Genomic DNA, 22,506 nt, shown 5'->3' with positions numbered 1-22,506 from the left:
TTGTACCTGTAAGTCTGACCTTCTCCCTTTGTGATTTAAATTCAATTTTACTTCTTTTCTTCAGTTATGTCCTATGTAATGAATAAATCCTCAGTTCAGGGAAGTCAATGCAAAATCATCAGTGCCTGTAAAATTTTACCACTGTAAGTTTTGTGAGAATTACAGCTTTGAGTTCACATGCCTGTGGGCAGAAACGCTTGCTACACAGACAGAAGCTAACCTATACGCAAGACCTCAGCTATAAAAGAAATTATTCTTTTAGTTCCATGTCTAGTTCTTTCTAGAGCAAATTTAGTATCGATGAATTACTAACTAGCATTCCAGCTTGCTTAAATGCAAGCATGCTCATTTTAATTCTTACAGGAATTCAGAGTCTGAAAGGTAATTTTCCAAACTGCTGTTTCTCCTATCTTTTTTTCATAGAACGCTGGGACTTGAACAATCAGGATGTTGTTATCAAAACACAGGATAAAACACAAAATACCCGTTAAGTTTTCTCTTTTCTCTGTTCAGAGAATTCTTCTTGAACATCAAGTACTGAGTGCCCTTGAACTCCCTGCTCTTGTATTATTCTGTATTGGATATTTATAGGTTTATTGTCAAATGCTTGAGAACCAGAAAAATGTAGTCCCCAAAACTTCCAGATTCCCCATGCCATTACGGTGGATTCTTTTTCCTTCTCAGAAAAAGCTTTTGAACAGCATCTCCATTGTGAAACCACTTCCCCACCATTATTTTCCGATTTTTCTCTGGCTTTGAGGGAAGACTGAAGGAGAGGAAAAGAGTGCTCCACTATAGTATATTTTGGCTTTGGAGATTACAACATACCTATTGAAGGTATTTCATCAGTTCTTTTAGGGACTTAAGGTAAAGCTTTTAATTATGTTACTACTAGTGAACTCGTTTCCTCTTTACAAGATCATTTCTAATCTTTCTCACAGCATGACTATCTGAATCACACCTAAAAGTCAAGCATATTCTCCTTGACATACTACCACCAAATAAAGTTTTCAAGTATTAACAATTTTTGACAAGAGGTATCAAATTCCATATAGAGATCTAGGAAGGCTTTCTTAAAAAGCCCAACCAAACAAGAGACTAAAGCCATGAAGAGGTATTGTGCACATCACTGAAAGGGACTCTCCCTCTCTCTCTCCCTCTCTCTCTTTTTCCAAACATTTTTAATTAATTTAGTGAAACATTCAAAAGATGTGGAAGGATGCAGCAGAGCTCCAAGGGAGATCTCCCTGAAAAGTCAGTTTACAAATGAAATTCTGATACACAGATTCTTGCCTTAAAACCTGTAAAAAAGCTATGAATATAAACAACACATTTTGAGTCCCATTCCTTTGGTCAATTGTAAAACCGCTAAATCTTTCATATTATTAAACGTAATTACTGCAACTTAAATTTACAAGCAGTTATCTGAGATTGAAGCGATTAGATTTTTGTTACTTCTGTGACAAAATAAATTGATAGCTTTTGTTTTGATAGCATACTATTGCTAAATCTTTAACTGTGATACCAACAAACTGAAATTCCTAAAAATAAACTTTTAGGAACTCGAAGACCACACTATCTTAAAAGGGGTATTTATGTAAAAGTTTTTAAACATATTTGGAGTTTAATATATTAATTTGGAGTTTAATGTATTAATATATGTTAAATATATTTAACAATATATTTAATAAATATATTAAAACATTTATGTTTTAAACATATTTTTAAACATATTTAAACATGTTTTTAAACATATTTCACCTTTAAAAGGTGAAAAACAGAACAAGTGGAATCTGGTAGGAAACTGACCTCAAAACTCATCGTTAGTACGAAAGTATAAAATACACAAAAATCATAAAGAATCATAGAGAACAGGTAAAGGACATGACAAAAACAGCCAAAGCCTAAACTCAACAGTATTCTTATTAATGATAAACTGTTGCTGAGGCAGCTTTTGGTAGCAGGACACAATACATTCTTAGAAGTCTACATCCCACCATAGGAAGCCACAGAATACACCATTGCTTTTTTAAACACTAAATAGAAAACCTTCACGGTAAATCAGTTAAAGCCTATTAAAGCCTACAGCATATACACAAAGCTGTCAAAGATGTTTTTGAACAGAGGTTTTACATAAGCTCCACTTACAGTGCAATGTGAGGCAAGACTAATCCTCATCTACTAGAAAAATCCCTGTATATTTACACTATCGACCACGAAGACTATGATTCCATTGTCAGGTAGTTCAAGAAACTTCATGAGGCACCCAAAACATACAAATGATGGTGGCTATGAAGAAAATTCAGTGTTTTACTTTCTGCCTGGAGCTAAAAAAAAATAAAATACTGCAAGGACAGTACACAGATGCAGACATACATACACACAAATACCCTGCCCACTTGAGTGCCCATTTGGGAAACAGCAAATTCTGTCATCTGCATGTTGTTTGAGTCCAGTTTAGTAAATACTCTTTAATTATTTATTTTTATAAGCTGCAATGCATGAGGAGCGCAATAGATTTGTTAAAATTATTTTTAGAAAGCAACTTCGCAACTCTTGCAGTTGCATAATATAGTGGGCATTTCTGGGGGGGCAAGAACCAAGAAAACCATTGCAAGCTGTCTGAAGAATAAGGCATATATGATGATGGTCTGAAACAGCACATAACAGAGAACTGCCCTCCTCTCAATTTTTGTTGAATATATGTATGTATCCTGCCTTAAATGAGGAAACTGAGAACTTTCAGATCTGCTTTGCAGCCAGATTTGCTAATCTGCAAGTTTCTTCTTGTTCTTTGAAAAACTGTCACATACAAAGATCAAATAATACTATTTGATAGTTAAACACCTTTGGTTATCAGTAAAAGTTCACATCCGTTCTGTTCGTATCTTGCAAAAACAGGATATTTCTATGTATGTGTATTCCTATGTCCTACTCATATCACTTCTGAACCTGTTTCTAGTTTACTGCTGGAGAAAAACTATCAGACTATCATGTCAGAAGAATGGAGTATCTGTGATTTATATCAATCATTGACATCGAACTCAGTGGAGATGCCTGACACTATCCCTGTATTTTATTACTCTCAACCTACACTTGTGTTAGCCATTAACATACCAGCGTTAGCCATTGCCTTCTCACAGGGACAAGAAACAAACAAAAAAACCAACAACTACCAAAAGCACCAGAGGGCATGAAAAATGTTTTGAGAGGCTGAAGAATGACAGATTTATCTTTGTGTCCTACAACTAACAGACCCCATAAGTATGTATGAACCAGTCCTCAAAAACAAACAAACAAACAAAAAAACAAAAATGAACAAAAAACGCAACTAATGGATTTACGTCTTTAAGGAAACACACAAAGAATAGCCTCTGAAATGCAACAAGAACACTGTATATTACTTTTAAATCTGTATTTAACTGCATCATAATCAGGTTTAATAGCAACTAAGCATGACTTTTGTCTGTACTTAAGGTGGTTGAGCACTCAGCTTTCTTGGAAAATCAGTAAGGGCCAGGAACCGTACTCACTTAAATAATACAATTTGAGTTCTTTACGATAACTGCAATTAGGTTTTAATTTTGCCATGGCAGCTTTGAATCGTGTCCCATGTTCAAATATCTTTCCTGAACTAACTTAATATATAATTAGTCTGTATATTTCTGATAATCTTTTTTGTTTAATAATCAAAACCCGAAGTACTTAAAAAACGTTTAATGGAAAAGATTGAGCAAACTGTTTTTCAAAAGAAAAGATCTCCTATCCAAAAAAGTAGTTAAAGAACTGTGGTATGAATTTGTCATAGATAAAAACCCTGTGAGGGACATCAGAGAACCCACAAATATCTATGGAATGAACCGCAATCTGTATACAGAAGTTAACAAATGTCTCATTACAAATGGGATATGGTTTTCCCAGTAACAGAAGCACAGAACTTGCATTATATTTAACTTGAGATCCTGTCATAATTAAAAATACTACAAAGAAAAAAGTCTGTTTTATATATTACTGGAAAATACTTTTCAACAAACAAAACAGTTGTTGAACCAAATGTGATGGAAATTATAATTGCTCACAAACAATTGAGAAGAAAATTGTAATATAATAATAAGTTTTTAAAAGTTTTCCTGAATTATTTTAGAATAAATTATTTACCACAGCCGTGACCTTTGGACGTTAATTTTCACTATATAAGACAGAAAAAGTAAACTAGAAGTGGTCACACAATTATTTTATTTTATTTTAAGAATCAGCAAAGGAAACCCAGGGAAGAAACTAAGGAGTTTGCATAAAGTAAATGAACTTTACTGAACTTAAGTAACCTGTATAGGTGGACCACTCCATATCTTAAAATGGCATTAATTCCTAAGGATCAACTAATTATTTTTTCCCACACTAATAGAAAACCAGACACCTCTTTCTCGTACTTCCCAGTACTTTACAGTAACAAGCAAAATACTAAAACTAGAGGTTAGAGAAACAGAAAGATTAAAGGGAGGTAACTTGAAAGAAGGAAAGAAATGTAAAAACTGCAGTAATGTTGCTTTATGACATAAAACATACAACGCAACTCACATAAATAACTCTACTTTTCAGATTTCCTTTTATTTTTCAGTTTTACAGCTTATCTGCAAAATTTTTCATTGCATTCAAGTTGCTGACTATCTAAACTGTGAAAGGCATCCTGGGATTTTTAAATGCTATTTCATGTCCTTTTTCTTTGTCTCTGTGCCTTTTTTGTTTACCTTTTAAAACTGTTACAGTATGTTTAATAATGCCAATGCTCAATCTGAGAATTTTATTAAAATTCCTAGTTCATGGTGTCAGAATCTGTTCTGTGTTTCAAAAGTCATGAGCATGATGGTGGATTAAGCTGCTGCAAGCCCAGGCTGCTGCAATCCTAGCCTTTTGCCAGGGCTAATCCTTGTGTGATTATGCAATAACTGGGTTCAGGGGAATGACCTGACTGAAAGAAAAATAAATGCCTGATGCCTCCAAAGCATTTTGAGCTCATTTAGCTCCCTCAGCCAGCTCTCTACACACAAGTACAACCAGTAACGCCACAGAGCTGCAAAGAGGAGTATGTCTTAGACGAGCTTGAATTTAGATCTGCAGCCTAGGTGGGCACAAAACTCATTGTCCAAAGAAGACTTTGTCCAAAGTTGTGCTTTGAGTCTCTGCCCATGGCAGTGGGGTTGGAACTAGGTGATCTTTAATGTCCCTTCCAACCTGAACCATTCTATGATTCCAAGACCATGGCTAAAATAATATTAAAAGTCAACGTTGCATCCACTTTACTCTGGGCTTCTCCAAAGAAACTCAGACATTATCCAGTCTTCTATCCACTGTGTTGAATCAAGAATTCATATTTTTCGAACTTTTAGTTCTTCTCATATTTTGAAATGGGAGGGAAGTAAATAGTTACGCAACCAGATTTCAGCAAAGGAGGTGTGTTTTAGTGCTTTTTGAGGAGAAACAAAGACATAAGACTTCTAAGGGATTCATTTAAAATGTGCAAAAACATTATGAAAGAAGAAGGAGAAGAAATGACTCTTCCTTGGTAGCAGAACACAAGAACTGCAAGAAACCTAAGGTCTCAGTTAAAAAATAAATAAATCAAAAAACTATGCATAGAAATATACATAACAATCATTTAAAGATTAGGAAACAGCAAGGCAAGTAGTTCAAAATAATGAGCAATTCAGTTTGTAAAATGGTAACAGAATATAATGAGAAGTTTAAATGGTTTAAAACTAACCATAATTCAAACAATTCTTTGATTTTATTTTGATTGGCTTTGCTATAATAGGCTTCATCACAGCAGAATTGCAGCTTTTTCGTCAGGAAATGGAAAAAAACATGACTTTATACAGCACCTCAAAGCAGTACATACAAAGGAAATCATAACCTCTCCCCCATTCAAACACCATATATATATTACAGATTTCTAAACTGAAGTTATAGCAATTTCACGTGGAAAGCTCCATACGTGCTACAGCAAATGCTATATAACTGTGTTAAAACAGTATTTGAGACAGTGAGAAATATCAGAAGACCAAGGAACTGAGTTCAGGTTGCTGTGTATCTCGAATTTAGTGTCAACTTTGCAATAGTTAAGATCACCCACAGCTGAGAAACTTTGTTACAGAACAAAGTGTTGTGCACTGGCACAACAGAGAAATAGATGTCTTGTGGAAGTTCTGCTTTGCAACTGCTATTTATGTCTGATCTTCAACTGTCCAGTGATGGCAGTTTTCTTAATAGTCATGGGAAGGGAGTAGACACTATGAAAATTACATAAAATATGATATTGAACACTTTGCAGACTTTTTCTCTCATGCCTGTCTCCCAAATTCACAGCCCAACTGGCTAACCTAAGAACTTCACAATCTGAACTCGCAGTCCGAAAGCCTTTCCCAGTTAGCTCAAAATTATACACAGTTATTAGTGAGAATGAGCTATACCTGAATAATGAAACAATCATAATAACCACACTGTAAACTCAAAAGCTTTACCAGAAAAACTAAATGCAGTTGGCCTGGGCACTGAGATTTTCACTCTACTGCTGCAACTCCTTCACCAATTAGCGAAGGGAGTGAGGCAAACAGCCAAAACAAGGCTTGTACATGGAACACGAGATAGTTATAATCATATTTGCCTGCTGAAATGTGTGTGCAGTCACAGCTGGTCAGTCATTGACCTGGAAGTGGCACACGAGGCCATGGGTTACCCCTGTATTGCGCTGCACTGCTAACCAACAAGCACCTCCACGAGGTGCCCAAGCTCACGGTGATTCTCCTCACCATACCCTCCACGTTGGAGTCCCTCCCAAACACATGGGGAAGTTCCCGTGATCTTCTACGTCAAACCTGAAGGAATTTGAGAGATCTTTGAGGAAATTGCTGCCAGCCTCTGGATCTGCACTTTCTGTCACAGACAAGCTGTGAACCTCCATGAAATTAACTTCATTCCTCCTCCCCACTCCCCATGAAGGGCTGGGATGCTGCTAGGGTGAAGAAGACATTTGTGCAAATATTTCAGCCAAATCAGGAGCAGTGTACTCAACTGAAAAAAGGGGACAATTTTGCAGATAAAACTGATACATGAAGTTAGTAAAGCAGAAATGAAAGTAACAATAAATAATGGGGGGAGTGCTATTTTTAATCTTAAAACCTTTCCTTTTTTTAATGTACACATTGCATGAGAGTTATTGGAGACTTCAAAAAATAACTTCAGCAGTTTAATGGATTTCACCTTTGCTGTGTTTGAATGAATTGGTTAGTTGTGTGAATAGATTCTTTATTGACATTTACTTGACAGTTTATTTTCCTGACATATTTAATAAGGTTTACGAAACAGCTGCCCTGATTAACAACAAATGGATGTTTAAATGAGATAATAATGGCCATGCTCTTTGATAGCAGTGTTTCTATAAAGCTTGTTTCAATTTGTTTTCCATGAGGAACCGCACAAAGAAATTCAAAATCATTGTAAGAATCAGAGGAAAAAATTCAGTGCTACTAAGTGAAAGAGAAAATATAAAGTGGGTCTGTGTATTGCACACACAGTGATTAACCTGATGAAATTCAGGAGAAAAGTAAAGTTGTAGGAATGCTTTACTTATTTTGACATGTATTTTATTTTGAACCATCACAGTATAAGGGAAAGAAATGATTTTTAAAATATGTATTTAGCCAAATTAGTTATGTATTACTGCAGTTCCAGTAAAATGCTCAACTGAAGAAATCTCAAATAAAAATAAGATTGATGGTTAAAGCTGAACATTTTAAAAGTTGAATTCCAAATATAAATGAAGCTTTGAATAGCTCTTGGTATTAGATAATTAACAAGCTACATTTTTGAAATTAAACGGGCAGTTCCAGCTGTTATTTTACAATTAGTTTCCACTGAGGGTTTTAAATTAATAACTGCTGCAACAGCCTCAAACATGCCAATGTTAATTAGCAGTGATGTTTCCATGTAATGCTATCCATATATATGAATATTTTACTGGGGGGAAAGGTCTAGGTAGAGTTTTTTTGCCCTCCACTAAAGACAGAAGAAGAAAGAAATATAAAGCAGGAAAATGTTACTTCCAAACCCAATTCCAGACAGAAGTTCAAGAAATTTATGCAAAGGAGAGATGACTTTCCTAAGCTCTTTATGCAAAACAAAACAAAATAAAACAAAAAACCAAGCAGCTAAGGTTCAACTACAGCAGCAAAAAGCAGCATTTAGAACCTAAGAGCTAATGGGAATAATTTGACTTAAAACCCAATTTGATAATTAATAAAGCTAAGATCATTAAACACAAAATAAAAAAGTATTTTAAAAGTTTTTTTTTTTTTAAGAAGTAATACTGTAAATGTAGAGACAAGCCTCTTAAAAAACCAACCAAACAAGTATGTTGATCAATAAAAACATACTCGTCTAAATTTCAAAAACTTATCTTCTAAGTTAGAGGAGCAAATTTAAAACATTCACTGTTACAGTATTTTTTATTGCCTTAGTACAGGAAGAAAAGAACTGAACTTGATGCTAGTGTAACTCTGCTTCACAGTTTCTATGTGATACATGAAATACCTCTCCTTGAAATACTGAGATTTTTTTTCTGTTATTTTTATATATTACCTCTGCTGTTTGAAAAATTCTGAAATTGAAGAAAAACTGCAATAGAGAGTTCATGATGCACTGTACTTTTCCTAATTCCTTATGACACAAATGCACATTTTAATAAGCTGCTCACATTTCCATCAAAATCTATGCATGCACTTTTTTTTAAAAAACTGATTATCTTTGTTGTCCTTATGCAAAGAAAAAGAAAGAAGCTCAGGTTGGCATTAGCTACTGCCCTGTTTGCCTACCAAATAAACTTCAATAAAGTATTAAAAAAATGAAGTAAAATGGAAAATAAGTTTTATTTAGAGCCTTTATAAAATAATCAACTCTTAAATGGAAATGATTAGACATGTATTCCTGGAATCATTTAGTTATCTGAATACTAAACATCTATGCAAAAACAGATTTTTTTAAGTGTTAATTGGTTTGAAAAGGAAAACAAAGAATTAGCCTTATTGCTCATACTATAGTTGTAGAAATTATAAGCTTTTTATAACAATAATTTAAAGGTATGCTTTTACAAATGTAAATATGGTCCCACAGTAATTTAATACTGAACAAAAAATGTTTCTGAAGAAAAGATGCTTATAGATGTGGGTGCTGCTGAAAAGTTTTGAAAAGCATTTGATTTTCCAAACCACATTTGAAAGAAAAAACAGATTTCTACGCAGATTGCTGGCTGTGTCTGCACTTCTTGCATAAACTCCTTCCATCATTCTTTCCTTCCTCTCACTCCAGCACTATCAGCACAGACACACAAAATTGTTTACTACTGCTTTTTTCACCAAAGGACTTTTGTTAACCAATTATGGGCATTCAATGATAGTATAGGTATGCTCTAGATAAAGTTCCTTGAAATAAAGATAGATAGCAGATATAAGAGAAATAAGATTGTTTTTTTTTGCAAATGCTTGAGTTATCAAACAGTGGAAAACAGTAAAGTACAAAAATGAAAAGCAGTAGATGAGATACATTTACAATAGAAAGACTTGTATTGATGAAAGGTTTTAAGAAAAATGCTAAGTAATTTACAGCTATTTTTTCATGATTATACTCTTCACATGTAATTTTTTTGGGGGAAAGTGGGGGAGTAAAGAATTTCCATTTTACATTCACAAATTGAAAACAGTCCAAGTACTGCTTTATGCTTTGATCTATGAAAGATCTACACATGAAAATGACCATGGAACATTCAGACCTGGACTATTAAGCTTTGATGTATGACATGAATGAAATCCTTGGATCTCAAAAATGATGAATCTGGAGTGTGGACAACAATTAGATTCTTTATTGGCCAAACTGAGGAAAGCTTATGATTCTACTCACCTAAATCTCCCAAACTTGATAGTTTAGTAACACTTATGCAGCAATTCATAAACCAGGCCTCCAACACCTCCAGTCTGTATTCTCTGTGCTTTTTGTCAGTCATTTCTTTCTTTGTCTCAACAAACTCCGTTAATGTGACAATACAATATTTTACCTTAAATTTATTTCACTCTCCCTGTTCATGGATATTCCCTAAAACTCTATTAATTAATCTTTCATGTCAGAGTTTGAAAAAAAATGACCATTTTGGGGATGACTGGCAATTATCCATATAACTGAGTAGGTAATTTGCACAGTCTTTGTTATAATGGGGCCCTTATCCTGAACTAGAACTAAATGCTATCTCAATTTCAACTTTGTGCTCCTTCATATTTAAGCATGGGTTTATTTCCTCTTATTTCAGTTGGAGAAACAGAATTGCTGGGTCCTGTGATGGAGTTTTCTTACTAATACTGTCTAATCCTGATGGTAGCTTAGCACAACTAGTGTTATTCCCCATCATAAACCCTCAACACGCATAGATTTTTTAAAAATCCAGTCCCTTTTATGTTAGCTTTCCACTGATTGCACTAAGCACTGTTTGTATATACAGAAAAATATTATTGTAATCTAAAAAGGTGACAAAAGACAATGTGAGATAATTGAGCAGAAAACTGCTTAAGATGACTACAGACACATTTGATTAGTTCCACTTCTTTAGAGCATTATAATTTATTCACGCTGATATTCCACATTAGTCACTTTTATTAAAAGAGAAAGAACTGAGGAAACGACAAAGGGAAAACACATGAAGACACACAAAGAAGGAAATGTGGCCTTCTGGAGCTACCCCAGGAGATGATGCTCTGTTTGCCGCAGCCATCTCCATGCATGGAAAAGGATCTTCTGGTCTGGTGCCCTCAGAATTGCTTTATATACATCAATAAAAAGCCTTTGTTTGTTTGTTTTTGGCAAGTGATTATCATTTGTTGTCTGGAGAAAGACATGAGCCACTCAGTCTAAATTGCATTGAGGAAGGGGTTGGACTAGATGAACTAGAGAAGTCCCTTTCAACCTTTCATTAATTCTATGCTTCCCTTTGGTTTTTCTTCAACAGAATCAGCAACACAGCTCCTTTTAGTACTTTTCCACAAATGTGCACATATATATATAAGTTTTTAGAGAAATGCTCACTGCTAAAGAAATTTTAAACGATGTCCTCCAAAGCAAACAAGCCGTTGCTACTAACACCACAATGGTTTGTGAACGAGCTTTCTCTATCTCAGCACTCTTCCTCCCCCAAACTGCTAGAACTTCCTCTGTTCTGTAAAATGTACTTGAAATTGGCCATTTCAAAAGTTACTGCAAAACAAACACAGAATGATCACACGAGGTAAGAAACGACCACGCCATCTTTTCTTTCTGTGACCTGCTGAATCATCTCCATGTAGCAGCCCCCTAGTCTTAAGTTTATTATGATCAGATAGTTAAAACCACAAAAATACAGTTGTCTCCTTCACTGGTGCAGCAGAAATTTCATTTACTCTGACTATATGACTCCTCCACAGTTCTAATTCACTGCTCTGCTCTCTCTTTTGCCAAGCTAGGCAGCTGCCTCATCTGCATGCTCATCCAAAATCTCCTTTATTCTGCTCACGTGTCCCCATCACAAGAACTTCGGGTTCTGCTGCACAGAACAGTCAGTCCTTGACAAAAACACCTGATTCTGGTTGTGCTTGTTGAAGACAAACACACCTTAGCTGGGGATTAAGAATCATAAAGTCACGATGAATCATTAAAAAAACACAAACTCCTAGGACTTAAGAGGAAAAAAAAGGAGAAATTGTTTCTCACTGTGACCCATACGGTGTAGCTGTACTTCTTTCAGGAATCCTATATTTACTGTTATGGCATACAACATCTTTGTCTACTATAGTTATTAATAGGTCTAAAAAATTAGATCATTTTCAATTGGAGGAAATAGTTATTTTTAGACTAATTTTTATATGGTAAAAGAAAACTGAAGTTACTATGTCAATAAATTTCTTTCTAACTCGCAATAATCACCTGAAAAAATATTTGTGTCCAAACTTTTGGGGCACATTATGTTTCCAACATTCCATTTTCTATTTAATTCCCTCTCCAAGTCAAGCAAGTAAACTATTTTTCCTAAGACACAGATGGAGACATTCAGCTCACAAGGCCCGGTTTCATTTAATATGACCCGCAGCCATACCAGATTTACCTTTCATGCACTGATATTCTGTTAATGCTAAACGAGCACGTTCAGTTTTTCATGTATGAATTTATGGGACAAATTCAAAAGATATTTGGAAATTCTATTCAGCCACTAGCCATGAAAAAGTTTCTCAGCCTTTCCTAAAAGAACAGTTTCTAAATGAGACACAAACATTCTTCTTTCTCATGAAACACTACTAGTGACATTAATTGCATGTGGTTGTAGTTCAGACCTAAACAGAAGACTGTTTAAACCAAAGTGACACCGCAAATTAAGTTTGAATCCCCACTCCAGAAACACTGTAAAGACAGTGGTTCAGACAATGATTTATTTTCTTTTATTCTATTAAAAGCAGCAGTAGTAAATTAGAGGAGAAGAGAGGTTGGAAAAAGAGGGAAGATGACATGTTGGGATTATTAGAATGCTGTAGCAGCTAATTCTTCAGTAATCAACAGGCTGCTGTAAGGGTTTTTTTTTAAGCATCTCTTAAACTGGATATTGTACTACTTGTACCTCTGTTGATATTTACTAAGAAATCTTTCACCAAAAGTCACGAGTTATACATTGTGTGTGAGCTTCTTCATTTAACTATCTAACTTTTAAGCATTCTGTATCAGCACTACAATTCTCCCGTTACACATTTTTGCTATCCAGTATCTTGTACCATGGGCAGGTTAAAAAGGGCAAATACTGCATAACATATGAAATTTGGTATTTGGAGAACAGAATACTAACACTAGGCCTAAGTGTTAAAAATATCCCAATATCCCCACACTTTTTTTTTTCCCCCTTTGAATATAGACTGTGTGGCCCACCCTAACAATCCAAAAATGTTTGCATTTTGTTACCTAATTTTCCAAAGAAAAACTGGCAAATGATGAAGCGAACACCACTCAATGCCACTGGTCAAACACCAGTGATTGTCACGTAAGAAAATGCACATGTATCTTCAACCATGCGTCTGTAACTACAGTATGTTCTGAATCAAAGCATATGTAATTAGAAAATGCATTTATTTCAACACCAAACTGGAATCTTACTGTATTGTGATAAAAAATATTCATTGATATTGCTAGAAAGTGTTGAGTCTTGCTTAAACACACCGAAATAGTAATGCCCTTCCCAAAAACAAAAGACCACCCGCTACCAACTTCAATATTGTCTCATAAAATTCTGCAAGTAACTTGACACTCTGCCCCAATGTACTTTAAAAACACTAAAGCTAGGATAATTGGATGATTAAAGGAACAAAGATAAGACTGAGTCATTTGACAGCTGCTGAGAAATGAGAATGCTCAATGAAGTTAGAGGAAATTTCTGAAAATGGCAGACATTTCCCAAAAAAAGACATCAGAAGCATACGTTGTGAGGCTGGTCACAAAGAAATCAGTAACATTCAGATGAGAGATGTCTGTGGCCCAGTGCTTATTTCTATCTTACCCCTTTAGTGCCTTGGTTTCTAAAGGAAGACTGGAGCATATCATAAAACTATGAAAACCAAACATACACTGCACAAACCTAATCCAGGATATTTCTGTATATATGACCCTGAGACCCATAATGCAAAAGAGTAGCAGAACCTTTAAGCAGTTGAATGACTTCTGGTTTGAACAGCACAGAATGTCTGCAATTCAGGTAAAGCCACGGCTGCAAAGGTATCAGCCTCAAGAATGTAAACTGGCATAGCTTCACCGACCTTGAGGTAAATGGCATCCCTCCCATTGCTTATGCACTGACTTGTGATGTGCACACAAGAACATTACACAGTTCCCCTAAGTGACAGAAACTACCTTACTCTAGCTGAAACTCACAGATTCCATTTTTTGACAGGGAATTTTGCTGACAAACTTTCAGTTGCAGAGAGAAGAGCGGAACCTACTTTGATTTTTGCAACTCTCAAAGCAGAAATCAGATGGGAGTTTATTCTTAGAGAGGAGCAGGGTAGAAGCTGGGAGAGCCTGTACAAATATCAGGAAGATCTCTTTTGTCTGTGGGCACACTGAGGGTTGGATCACGCCTTGCCACCCAGAACAGTTGTTGGTGCCAGGCTTGAGATTTCTTCCACAACAGTTCCGTAATAAAATAGATACAGGACTCATTTAAAAGAAACAAAACAAAACAAAAAAACACATCCTACTATAAACTACTATAAGTAAACATACAAGCAAATACAGTATTTTAAGCATCTCCAAATGGAAATATGAAGAAAAAGACTCTTACAGCTTCTAAGTGTTCTGAAGAGAAACTGGAAATATTTCATTGGTCTCCTAAAAATCCTAGTCTTGACAAAAAGTAAAACTTGCTGTCATTTTCTAGGCAGTAAATGTTTTACTGCTGGGAAAAGATTTTGATGTTTGTAATTTCTATTGAAGAGCACTATGAAGTAGTTAAAAATATTGCCACATCTGAAAAACAGACCAGCGGGAAGTATAAGACACTTGTTCATCTGTATTTCTGTGACTTTTCTCACTTGGTATTATTTGCAACCATACTTTCATGTCTGGCAACAGTGCCAACTCTACTAAGGATCATATATTACTTTTATCATGTTGATTACATATGTTCCCCAGTTTTGCTGCCTATATATGATTAGTGTGGTTTGCACATACTTAGTGACACAATCCAGAGCATGACATTTTCACAGAAAGTATGTTTACTGGGAAAGAGTTCCTTAGAAGTTTGCTTTCCTTTACAGCTTTGATCTACATGACATCAAGAATCCTACAGTTTGACTATGTGTTTACCATTTATATTATTAAGATCTATCTCCTTCACACTATATGGCTACTGAGCATTTTGGTAGTCACAAAAAATTCCTTTTCTCTTAGGTGAATTTAGCAGCTGAATAAAAGAAAGCCTCTGAAAATGTTCTCATCTGTGAGCTTAAGCTGTGTAATGACTTGACATTTAAATTCTGTTATTCATCAGCACTTCACAGAAGAACTTGATTTGTCTAAATGGATTTGAAAGCCCACAAGTGAAGAAAATCAGAAAAACCTGGTTTTGAATATCAAAAGATTGTATGTGAAAAGTATTTTTACAGGCTGCACGTACCCATTTTATTGATCAATTAACTTCTCCCAAAATGAATTTTTCTGAGACTATGAAAAACCAAACCCTTCCCCCAACACTTACTGATAAATGTCTTTTCTGAGTACAGCTCTGCTTAGAGGGTTGTCAGCCTGGGGAGCCATAGAGACAGATCCAATCTTGAGAACCAAAGTGTCTTCTTTAATTGCTGGATTAGCTGTAGTTAAGAGAAGAGAAACGTGTGTTTGATTAAAAGTCAAATGCACATAGCATCTAAAAATTATTTCTTTAAAAAAAAAAAAAAGAACCACCTATAAGAATGTCTGTTAAGGATTTGGTTCTGCTTAGGAGCAACAAGTTTGCAAAAGTAATTAAAAAAACCCAACACCTACAAAAACAGTATTGTTGTTGTGATATATAAAAGACAAAACTACTGTCATTTAACTTCCCCACGGTTTTATCATGCAACTAAATCCTGACCTGTGACTTTCTATTTTCTCTAACAGTTTTTTTATTTCATTTTTTTTTCCAAAATGAGTTCAATTCCACAGACTTCTGTGTGATCTGTTCTCATAATTATCTGCCCACATATCTGCATGATAGGCACTTTGGAACACTCACCCTTTTTAATACGGGCTTAGGTCCTTTAGAGGTTAAATAACCTGCAGGATATTACAACGCAACCATCCCAGTAGCATTTGGTTTGGGTTGCAACACACATGCAAAGTTCAAACACAAGGGCTGAAACAACAGAATCTGAAATCTGCCCCAAAAGGAACGAACGAGATGTAGCACCAGACAGTAAATTCCACATCAGTAACAAAATTACTCAAAGAAAGATCTTTGCTTTCCACTTTCTCTCCATCATATTCAAATTTCAGCCACGTGTACGAATTCTTAGTTTTCAAAGCGCTGGTAACATTAGTCAGAAAACCCAAGTTCTGCCCAGAGTAAAACAGTATGACATGTCTTCTAGTAAACAAACTCTGTAAAGTTTGCTTCTGCTTAGAAGACTACCAGACAGTTGGGAAGCTCCTGAGAACATGTAATGAAGGCTCAAAGAGTTCATCATCTGAAGTGCAATGGTTCACTTCAACACCAGTGTGATACATGACAAAGATGGAATAAAATCACACTTGCTCCCATGTTCAAGAAAATTCAGCAAGACTCTTATAGAATGAGCTTGTTAAGCAGATATAAAAAATAAATAAGTCACAGGGTTCACAGAAATTCCAATACAATATTTTGAAAACATTGTAGGGAATACCACAGTAAATATGCAGTAGAGTAGTAATACAAGCTACAACACATAATTTAGACATGAACATAAGGGACTTGCTTAAAAGAACCTCATCTACTTAAAAAGCAAAAGTCACATCCTTTTGTCCCCAAAGCATATCAAAAATCATATACAGATGCTTTGGTTGCCAGAACAAAGGTAGAAAAAGTTAAGTTGAAAACAAAATCCTGTTTGTTATTAATTTGAAATCGATTTTCAATTTGATATTAAATATACTTCAGATTCTAACTGTAACTTTATGGCAAATGCCTGATTCTGAGATTTGGTTTTTAATGAAACATATTTTAGGGTAAGAATTGTCATTTGGCTCCAACACTTAGCAAAGCAAAATAAACACAGGACTATTCATTATGGCCTCTATTATGTAAGCTTTTCAGGATTATTATTATTATTTTTAAAGGCTGTCATGGTTCTTTTGTGTACAGTTTCCTTCAGGTTAAGAAATTAAGTCTTAAGATTAAACCAGAAAGAATTACAAGCATTAATATTTTCAGCTGGTTTGTAATGAGTGGTGATCTGAGTTGTGACTTAAGGTGACGAACTCCTATCTCCATTCACTAACCTATGAATTCTCCTATCAGCTTTTCGAAACATGGAAATAATGTGGTAAATGTAATCACAGTCATTATGAATATTAAAAATTTGGAGGGGAAAGTAAGTCTACACTGTACAAATACAATCTAGGAAAAACTTACAGACCCAAGTATAACAATGTTCCTCACACTCTCAGATGGTTTTACACATTCATCTCAGGCTTATTTTTGCTAAGCTGAAAACATTATGCTCCTTTAACCCTTCCCTGTAAGGCAACTTCTCCAGCACTTGCTTAACATTTCTGGTGCTTTCCAGAACACTCTCCAACTTCATCAATACCCATTTTTATAACAGGAAGCAAAGTGGACATGATAATCCGTCATCTGCCCTATGCAGAAGTACAGCTATCTCCCTTCTTTCTTTTCAGTAAGTCCACTGTGACTCTTGGGCTCTTTTCAGCCTCTGCTTTCCAGGAAAGAGTCTCCAGTCCTGAAGATGTAGTCTGCATAACCTTTTACTCGATATATAACTTCAGCATTTGAATAATTAGTATATTTTCTACAAGCAGTGCTTTAAGTGCACTGATCCACATGCATACCCTGTAGAGTCCTTAACATTATTTTTCCTGGGAAATTCTTACAGCAATGATTTAATATTTACTTTCATATTATTATATAGCAATTTCACTTACGACTCCCAACTGATAATAATTTTTCAGACCTTTAGTTAGCTATCTCTAATTCTTTTAATATTTCCACAGACATTAAACTGGGATAGATTTAAATTAGAATACCATGAGACACCGTGTTAAACTCTTTAGGAAAGTCTAAGCATATCAAATCTTTGCAAACATTTTATCAACTGGAATAGCAACCATCATAAAGAATGGAAAGCAGATGTATTTAAGAAGACTGTTTTTCTATAAAATCATATTTATTATCATGTAATAAATATCATATAAATCTTTATTAACCGAATCCTGTAATAGATTTTTCCTTTATGTTTTCCAAGGGAGAAATAAAGTTACCTCTCTTAATTTTATTTGCACATAACACTTTTCGTTTTAACAGGTACACCTTCAGCTGTCTAAAACCTGCTATTCCAAGGCATGTTAAAAATTAACCTCAGAAGACCAAGATCCTTGAGCACAAGTTATTTGGTCTGACCAATTTGAAACTGTTTAATAGTAAGCAAGGAGGATGTTACAGACCATATGTTATGACAGACTTCAAAGTAGAGAGTCATGCTCATGTGACAAGAATATATCACTCCTACAAATGCAGGACATACGTTTATTCGGTATGCTGCCTTTTCTTTTTCACTATCAACAAATGTATCATGTCCATTCTTGTGACTCCTGATATTTTGCTCCCAGTATATATTACAAATATTTCTTGTTGTCTTCAAACCAGCCAGATGCAGATTTTTGTTGTCTTTACCACTTATCAGTTTTAAGCAATTTACATGTTTTTATTTGATTTTTAGTGGCTGTCATACAGTATTTCTTTTTTCTATTTGTTATATATAGTTATATAGTGTGTAAACTCCTGAGGAAAAAACCCTACAATTTTGATTATTTTTTAATGTTTGGGTACTACACTTTAGAAGTTCAGTTCTGGACTGCAAAAGTGAAGAACAATTTGCCTTTTTTTTTCTTTTCTTTTTTTTTTTTCAAAAAAAACAAACAACACTACACCTCTGTATATGAATCACAGTTATATGTGTTTGATGGGAAAATAGTTTAGGTAACTATCTCTAATTATAAGGTTAGAGTTGCAGACAATGGACTAAAAGACAAACCAAGGTCATTACTTCTCTACTTATATTGCAGCAATCACACAACTCTTTTTGGACTAAACTGTCTTAATCAACAGATGATGAATGAGGTCTTATTGTTGTATATATCCATGATATATAACAGTTTTCTGATCTAGCACATCCGTAACATGGGTTATATTCAACTCTTACACTGCATTATTGTTTCTAAATTCTATAGGGCTTGAAGACAATAAGCAGTAGAAGATAGAAATGATTTATTTCACATTCAGAAACAGATGAAAGTTTGGAAGAATGTGGATTGAAAATGAAATGAAGGAGAATGGAACTGATTTTCATATTGATGACATTTCAGAATTTTCCACTGGAAGAGATTAATTGACTGTGTTATTAGTTTAGTAAAGATAATCTTCATCATTATTCTTTAAAAGTATATACATTTTTTCTACCTACATTCATGTTTAACTACAGGCATTGTATATTTTGCAAGTGTTTTGAAACAAGGGATGGCAACTAAACAAGGGATAGCAAACAGACAAAGGATTTTTTAAAATTTCTTTTTAATGAAGCGTGCAGCTACAGAGCCACAAAAACATACTTCCAAAAAAGATTTCCTTGACAGCATGCCCCAGAACTCCCTTCCAACCAGAATCATAATTCTTTCTTGCCAACACAGCCAGTCTAATTTCATCTTCCTGTGTTTGCACCATTCCCCCCTGGAAAATTGTAGAAGATGCTGGCAAACAAATGATTCAAGTAAATTCTCACTGTCTGCACTTTTTGCAATTAGGTTACGAAAAAAACAACCCACACACAAAAAACCTATATTCTTAGGATTATATCGTGTGCTATAATCTAAAATGGTTAATAAAAACAAAAAAAACCATCACATACCTATAAGACTTCAGCAAACATATCATGATACCAGTAAAATATATATTTTTTAATTTCTAGAACAATTGTTGCTAATGGAAGTGATCACATTCCTGCTGTTACTAGGTGTACTTTTAGCCTCAGCATCTATTTCTGTACAAAGACTGTAATAGTGATGTAAATATATTTTATGTAGGATGGAAAAATACTTTTTTAAATAAAAATGCATTGTTCATGGATCAAATGGCTAACTGCTGTTGTTTGAAAGAACAGTTTACGCTATCCACAATTTTGTAAATAACTGGAAGCTTCTTACATAAGGAAGTTTGAATAACTTCAGCTAAGAGTTACTAAATAAATGATAAACTGTATCAGCTGTTGGGCAACAATCACAAAGTACAGTTTGCAGAAAATAATTAAAATGAAACAGGACCTGCTTCACTACTGAATGGTTTCCTATGTGCCTATTTCCACAAAAGCTAAGGCTTCCTGCTTAGACTCCTCTTCCAACAATGGAGAGTATGGAAGACGTTACTGGTATCAGCATAGTAAGAAATGACAAAAGAATCACCACTGCAGAACTGCATTTCTCTTTTCGCAACCTGCAACTCTCTTTTCAACAACTGCAACCTCTTTTCACAGTTCTTGGATGAATGACAGATGCTTTCTACCTCTGCCCCTTAAAATTCTGAAGACCCAAGCAATCATTCTAAATGTAAAGACAGTAAGGTCAGCAAAATAACGAAGTTAGAGCATTTGGTTGCAATACTGAACAGCAAATTTCTCTAACATAACATACTGTACCTTCAGCATTATGGTGGTTTTCCTCTTTGGGAAAGAAGACTCTTATTACACCAGTGTTGATATAAATCAGAGGCAAGTTGCGGGAGGTCAGAGTATGACTCCTCATAGGTTGGCCGGGTGATTTCCTTTTCTCCTTTTGACTCCTTGGCAACCTGGCTTGAAAAATGCTTGCGATTGCATTAAGCAAAGGAAAACAGAGGACCACATCAAAAGCCTGAGCAGAGAGAAGGATCTCGTGAAGAAAGTGAGGAGAACCATCAGTGTGGCCTTCGGACAGCTTATGGAATGTTCTTCGTTCATTTCGTGATATCAGTTTGTGCCGGACATTTTTTGTCACAGCTTTTGTATAAGTTAGAGAAAGAAATCCATGTTGTTGGTGTGAGCCATCTAAAAGTTTTGCAGTTGTCTGTTTCAAGAAGAAAAAAAAGGATGAAAAAATGTACACATACATCATCAGTCAATTCTCTGTTAGTTAAGATGTTTAAGGTTCTGTATTTCCTAATAGCCTCCCACCCTCTCTGAATCCCAGAAGAAATTTTTTCCTTTTTTTTTCTGATGGACAATTCACCCCATAGTGCGTCCATACTTCACAATATTGTCACCTACAACTATAAATAATTTCCTAATAATTATTCACACAATTACATATATTGATGTCTATTTCATTTTAGAAGTAAATCTTACTTGCTTTCACTGTCCTTTATGTAACTGCAAACACCATGGGTGCTAAAGCAACCCTCTGATGTTGAGATAACTTCACTCCCTCTAAACATGAATAGTCAACTAAATACTCTAAGAATTCAGTTGGTTTTGCCCTGATCAATTTTGAGTATTTTAAGAGAATAGCTGTAACATGCCTTAAAGCACATCATTTAAATAAGGATATATTACACTGTAGTTCAGAAATACCAGATTCCTTCACTTAGAAAGATTTCCTTGATAAATATGACAATTAGATATTTAACTCCCAGAAGACATATATTGAATTTTTGATATCATCTTTGAAAGTCTTTGAGATTTCGGTTATACATTGTTAGTGACTGAAAATTGCAAAAAAAGCAGCAACTAGGAAAAATATTATTTTAAGTGTAATTGTTATTTTAACAGTGTAATTGTAACATTTTTGATAGAACTCTCTGTGATTGTTCAAACATTACCTTCAATCATTTGAGCACAAATAAAAGCAACTACATTGTGCAAGCAGTTGCTTTTTTCAGCATCTTCAAATTTGATTAAAAAAATTTAAAGTAAATTAAACCACATTAATAGAGCAAACACCTCTTTCTTAAATAAAGAGGATACACAGATTAAATGTAGCTTAAATGTTGAAAAATTTGAAGCTTTTATGATTAAGTGAATTAAAACAAATTAGAAAGTTATATTTTCCATAAGATATGAAACAAATAGAATAAGATAAAGTATTACCAATCAATATTCATGAAGAAAAAAAAATCAGACCACACAGAACTTCCACTAACATATAAAGATTCTATACAGTCAATCATTTGTGAAGACAAAGGGCCCAATGCCATTATATATAAAGTCTTTCAAGGACAAACCAGTAAGAAGAAAAAGTTTTTTAATATCTCACACTGATATATTCTGACTCAACAAGTAATGATCTAAGCAGGCAAAAGAAAGACACAAACATGAAATTGTTAATTGTTGCATTATCATTATTATATAAAGTAATTCTAAAAGGTTGCACAATGGCATACTGCAGTAATACAAACCAATTAAATCCCCAAGTACATATCAGAACTACCTGAACAAAACGCAGTGTTCAGTACTGGCTCTTACGTTAGTCTCTGAACATTACTGTATGTGCTTACTTTTAATATAAATGAATCGTACTGACTTCAGTGGACTGCTGTTATGCACTGGATTGTGAACCACAAACCCTTATACCCATATCTAGTCAAAAATGACTAACAATTATTTCTAAAAGGTAAGTGGGAAAAAGCACAACTTACATAATCAACATATACAATAAATATATCCGGTACAAAAAGTATTTAGGTGA

The 22,506-nt window shown here is 34.6% G+C and overlaps 1 protein-coding gene across 1 annotated transcript in view; it reads right to left on the bottom strand.

Moving 5' to 3' along the window:
- VPS13B (vacuolar protein sorting 13 homolog B) overlaps positions 1-22,506 on the bottom strand; it is a 476,457-nt gene that overhangs the window by 184,379 nt on the left and 269,572 nt on the right. Inside the window, exons 29-30 of the mRNA XM_035546369.2 lie at positions 20,484-20,889; positions 15,302-15,413 (exon numbers count right to left, since the gene is read on the bottom strand). Coding sequence (XP_035402262.1) covers positions 15,302-15,413; positions 20,484-20,889 — 518 coding nt within the window. The remainder of the gene's footprint in view (positions 1-15,301; positions 15,414-20,483; positions 20,890-22,506) is intronic.

The sequence above is a fragment of the Cygnus atratus genome, chromosome 2 (genome assembly GCF_013377495.2).
Source record: "Cygnus atratus isolate AKBS03 ecotype Queensland, Australia chromosome 2, CAtr_DNAZoo_HiC_assembly, whole genome shotgun sequence".
NCBI lineage: Eukaryota > Metazoa > Chordata > Aves > Anseriformes > Anatidae > Cygnus > Cygnus atratus.
Note: the sequence above shows the minus strand (reverse complement) of the source record. Positions and strands in the feature narration are given on the sequence as shown.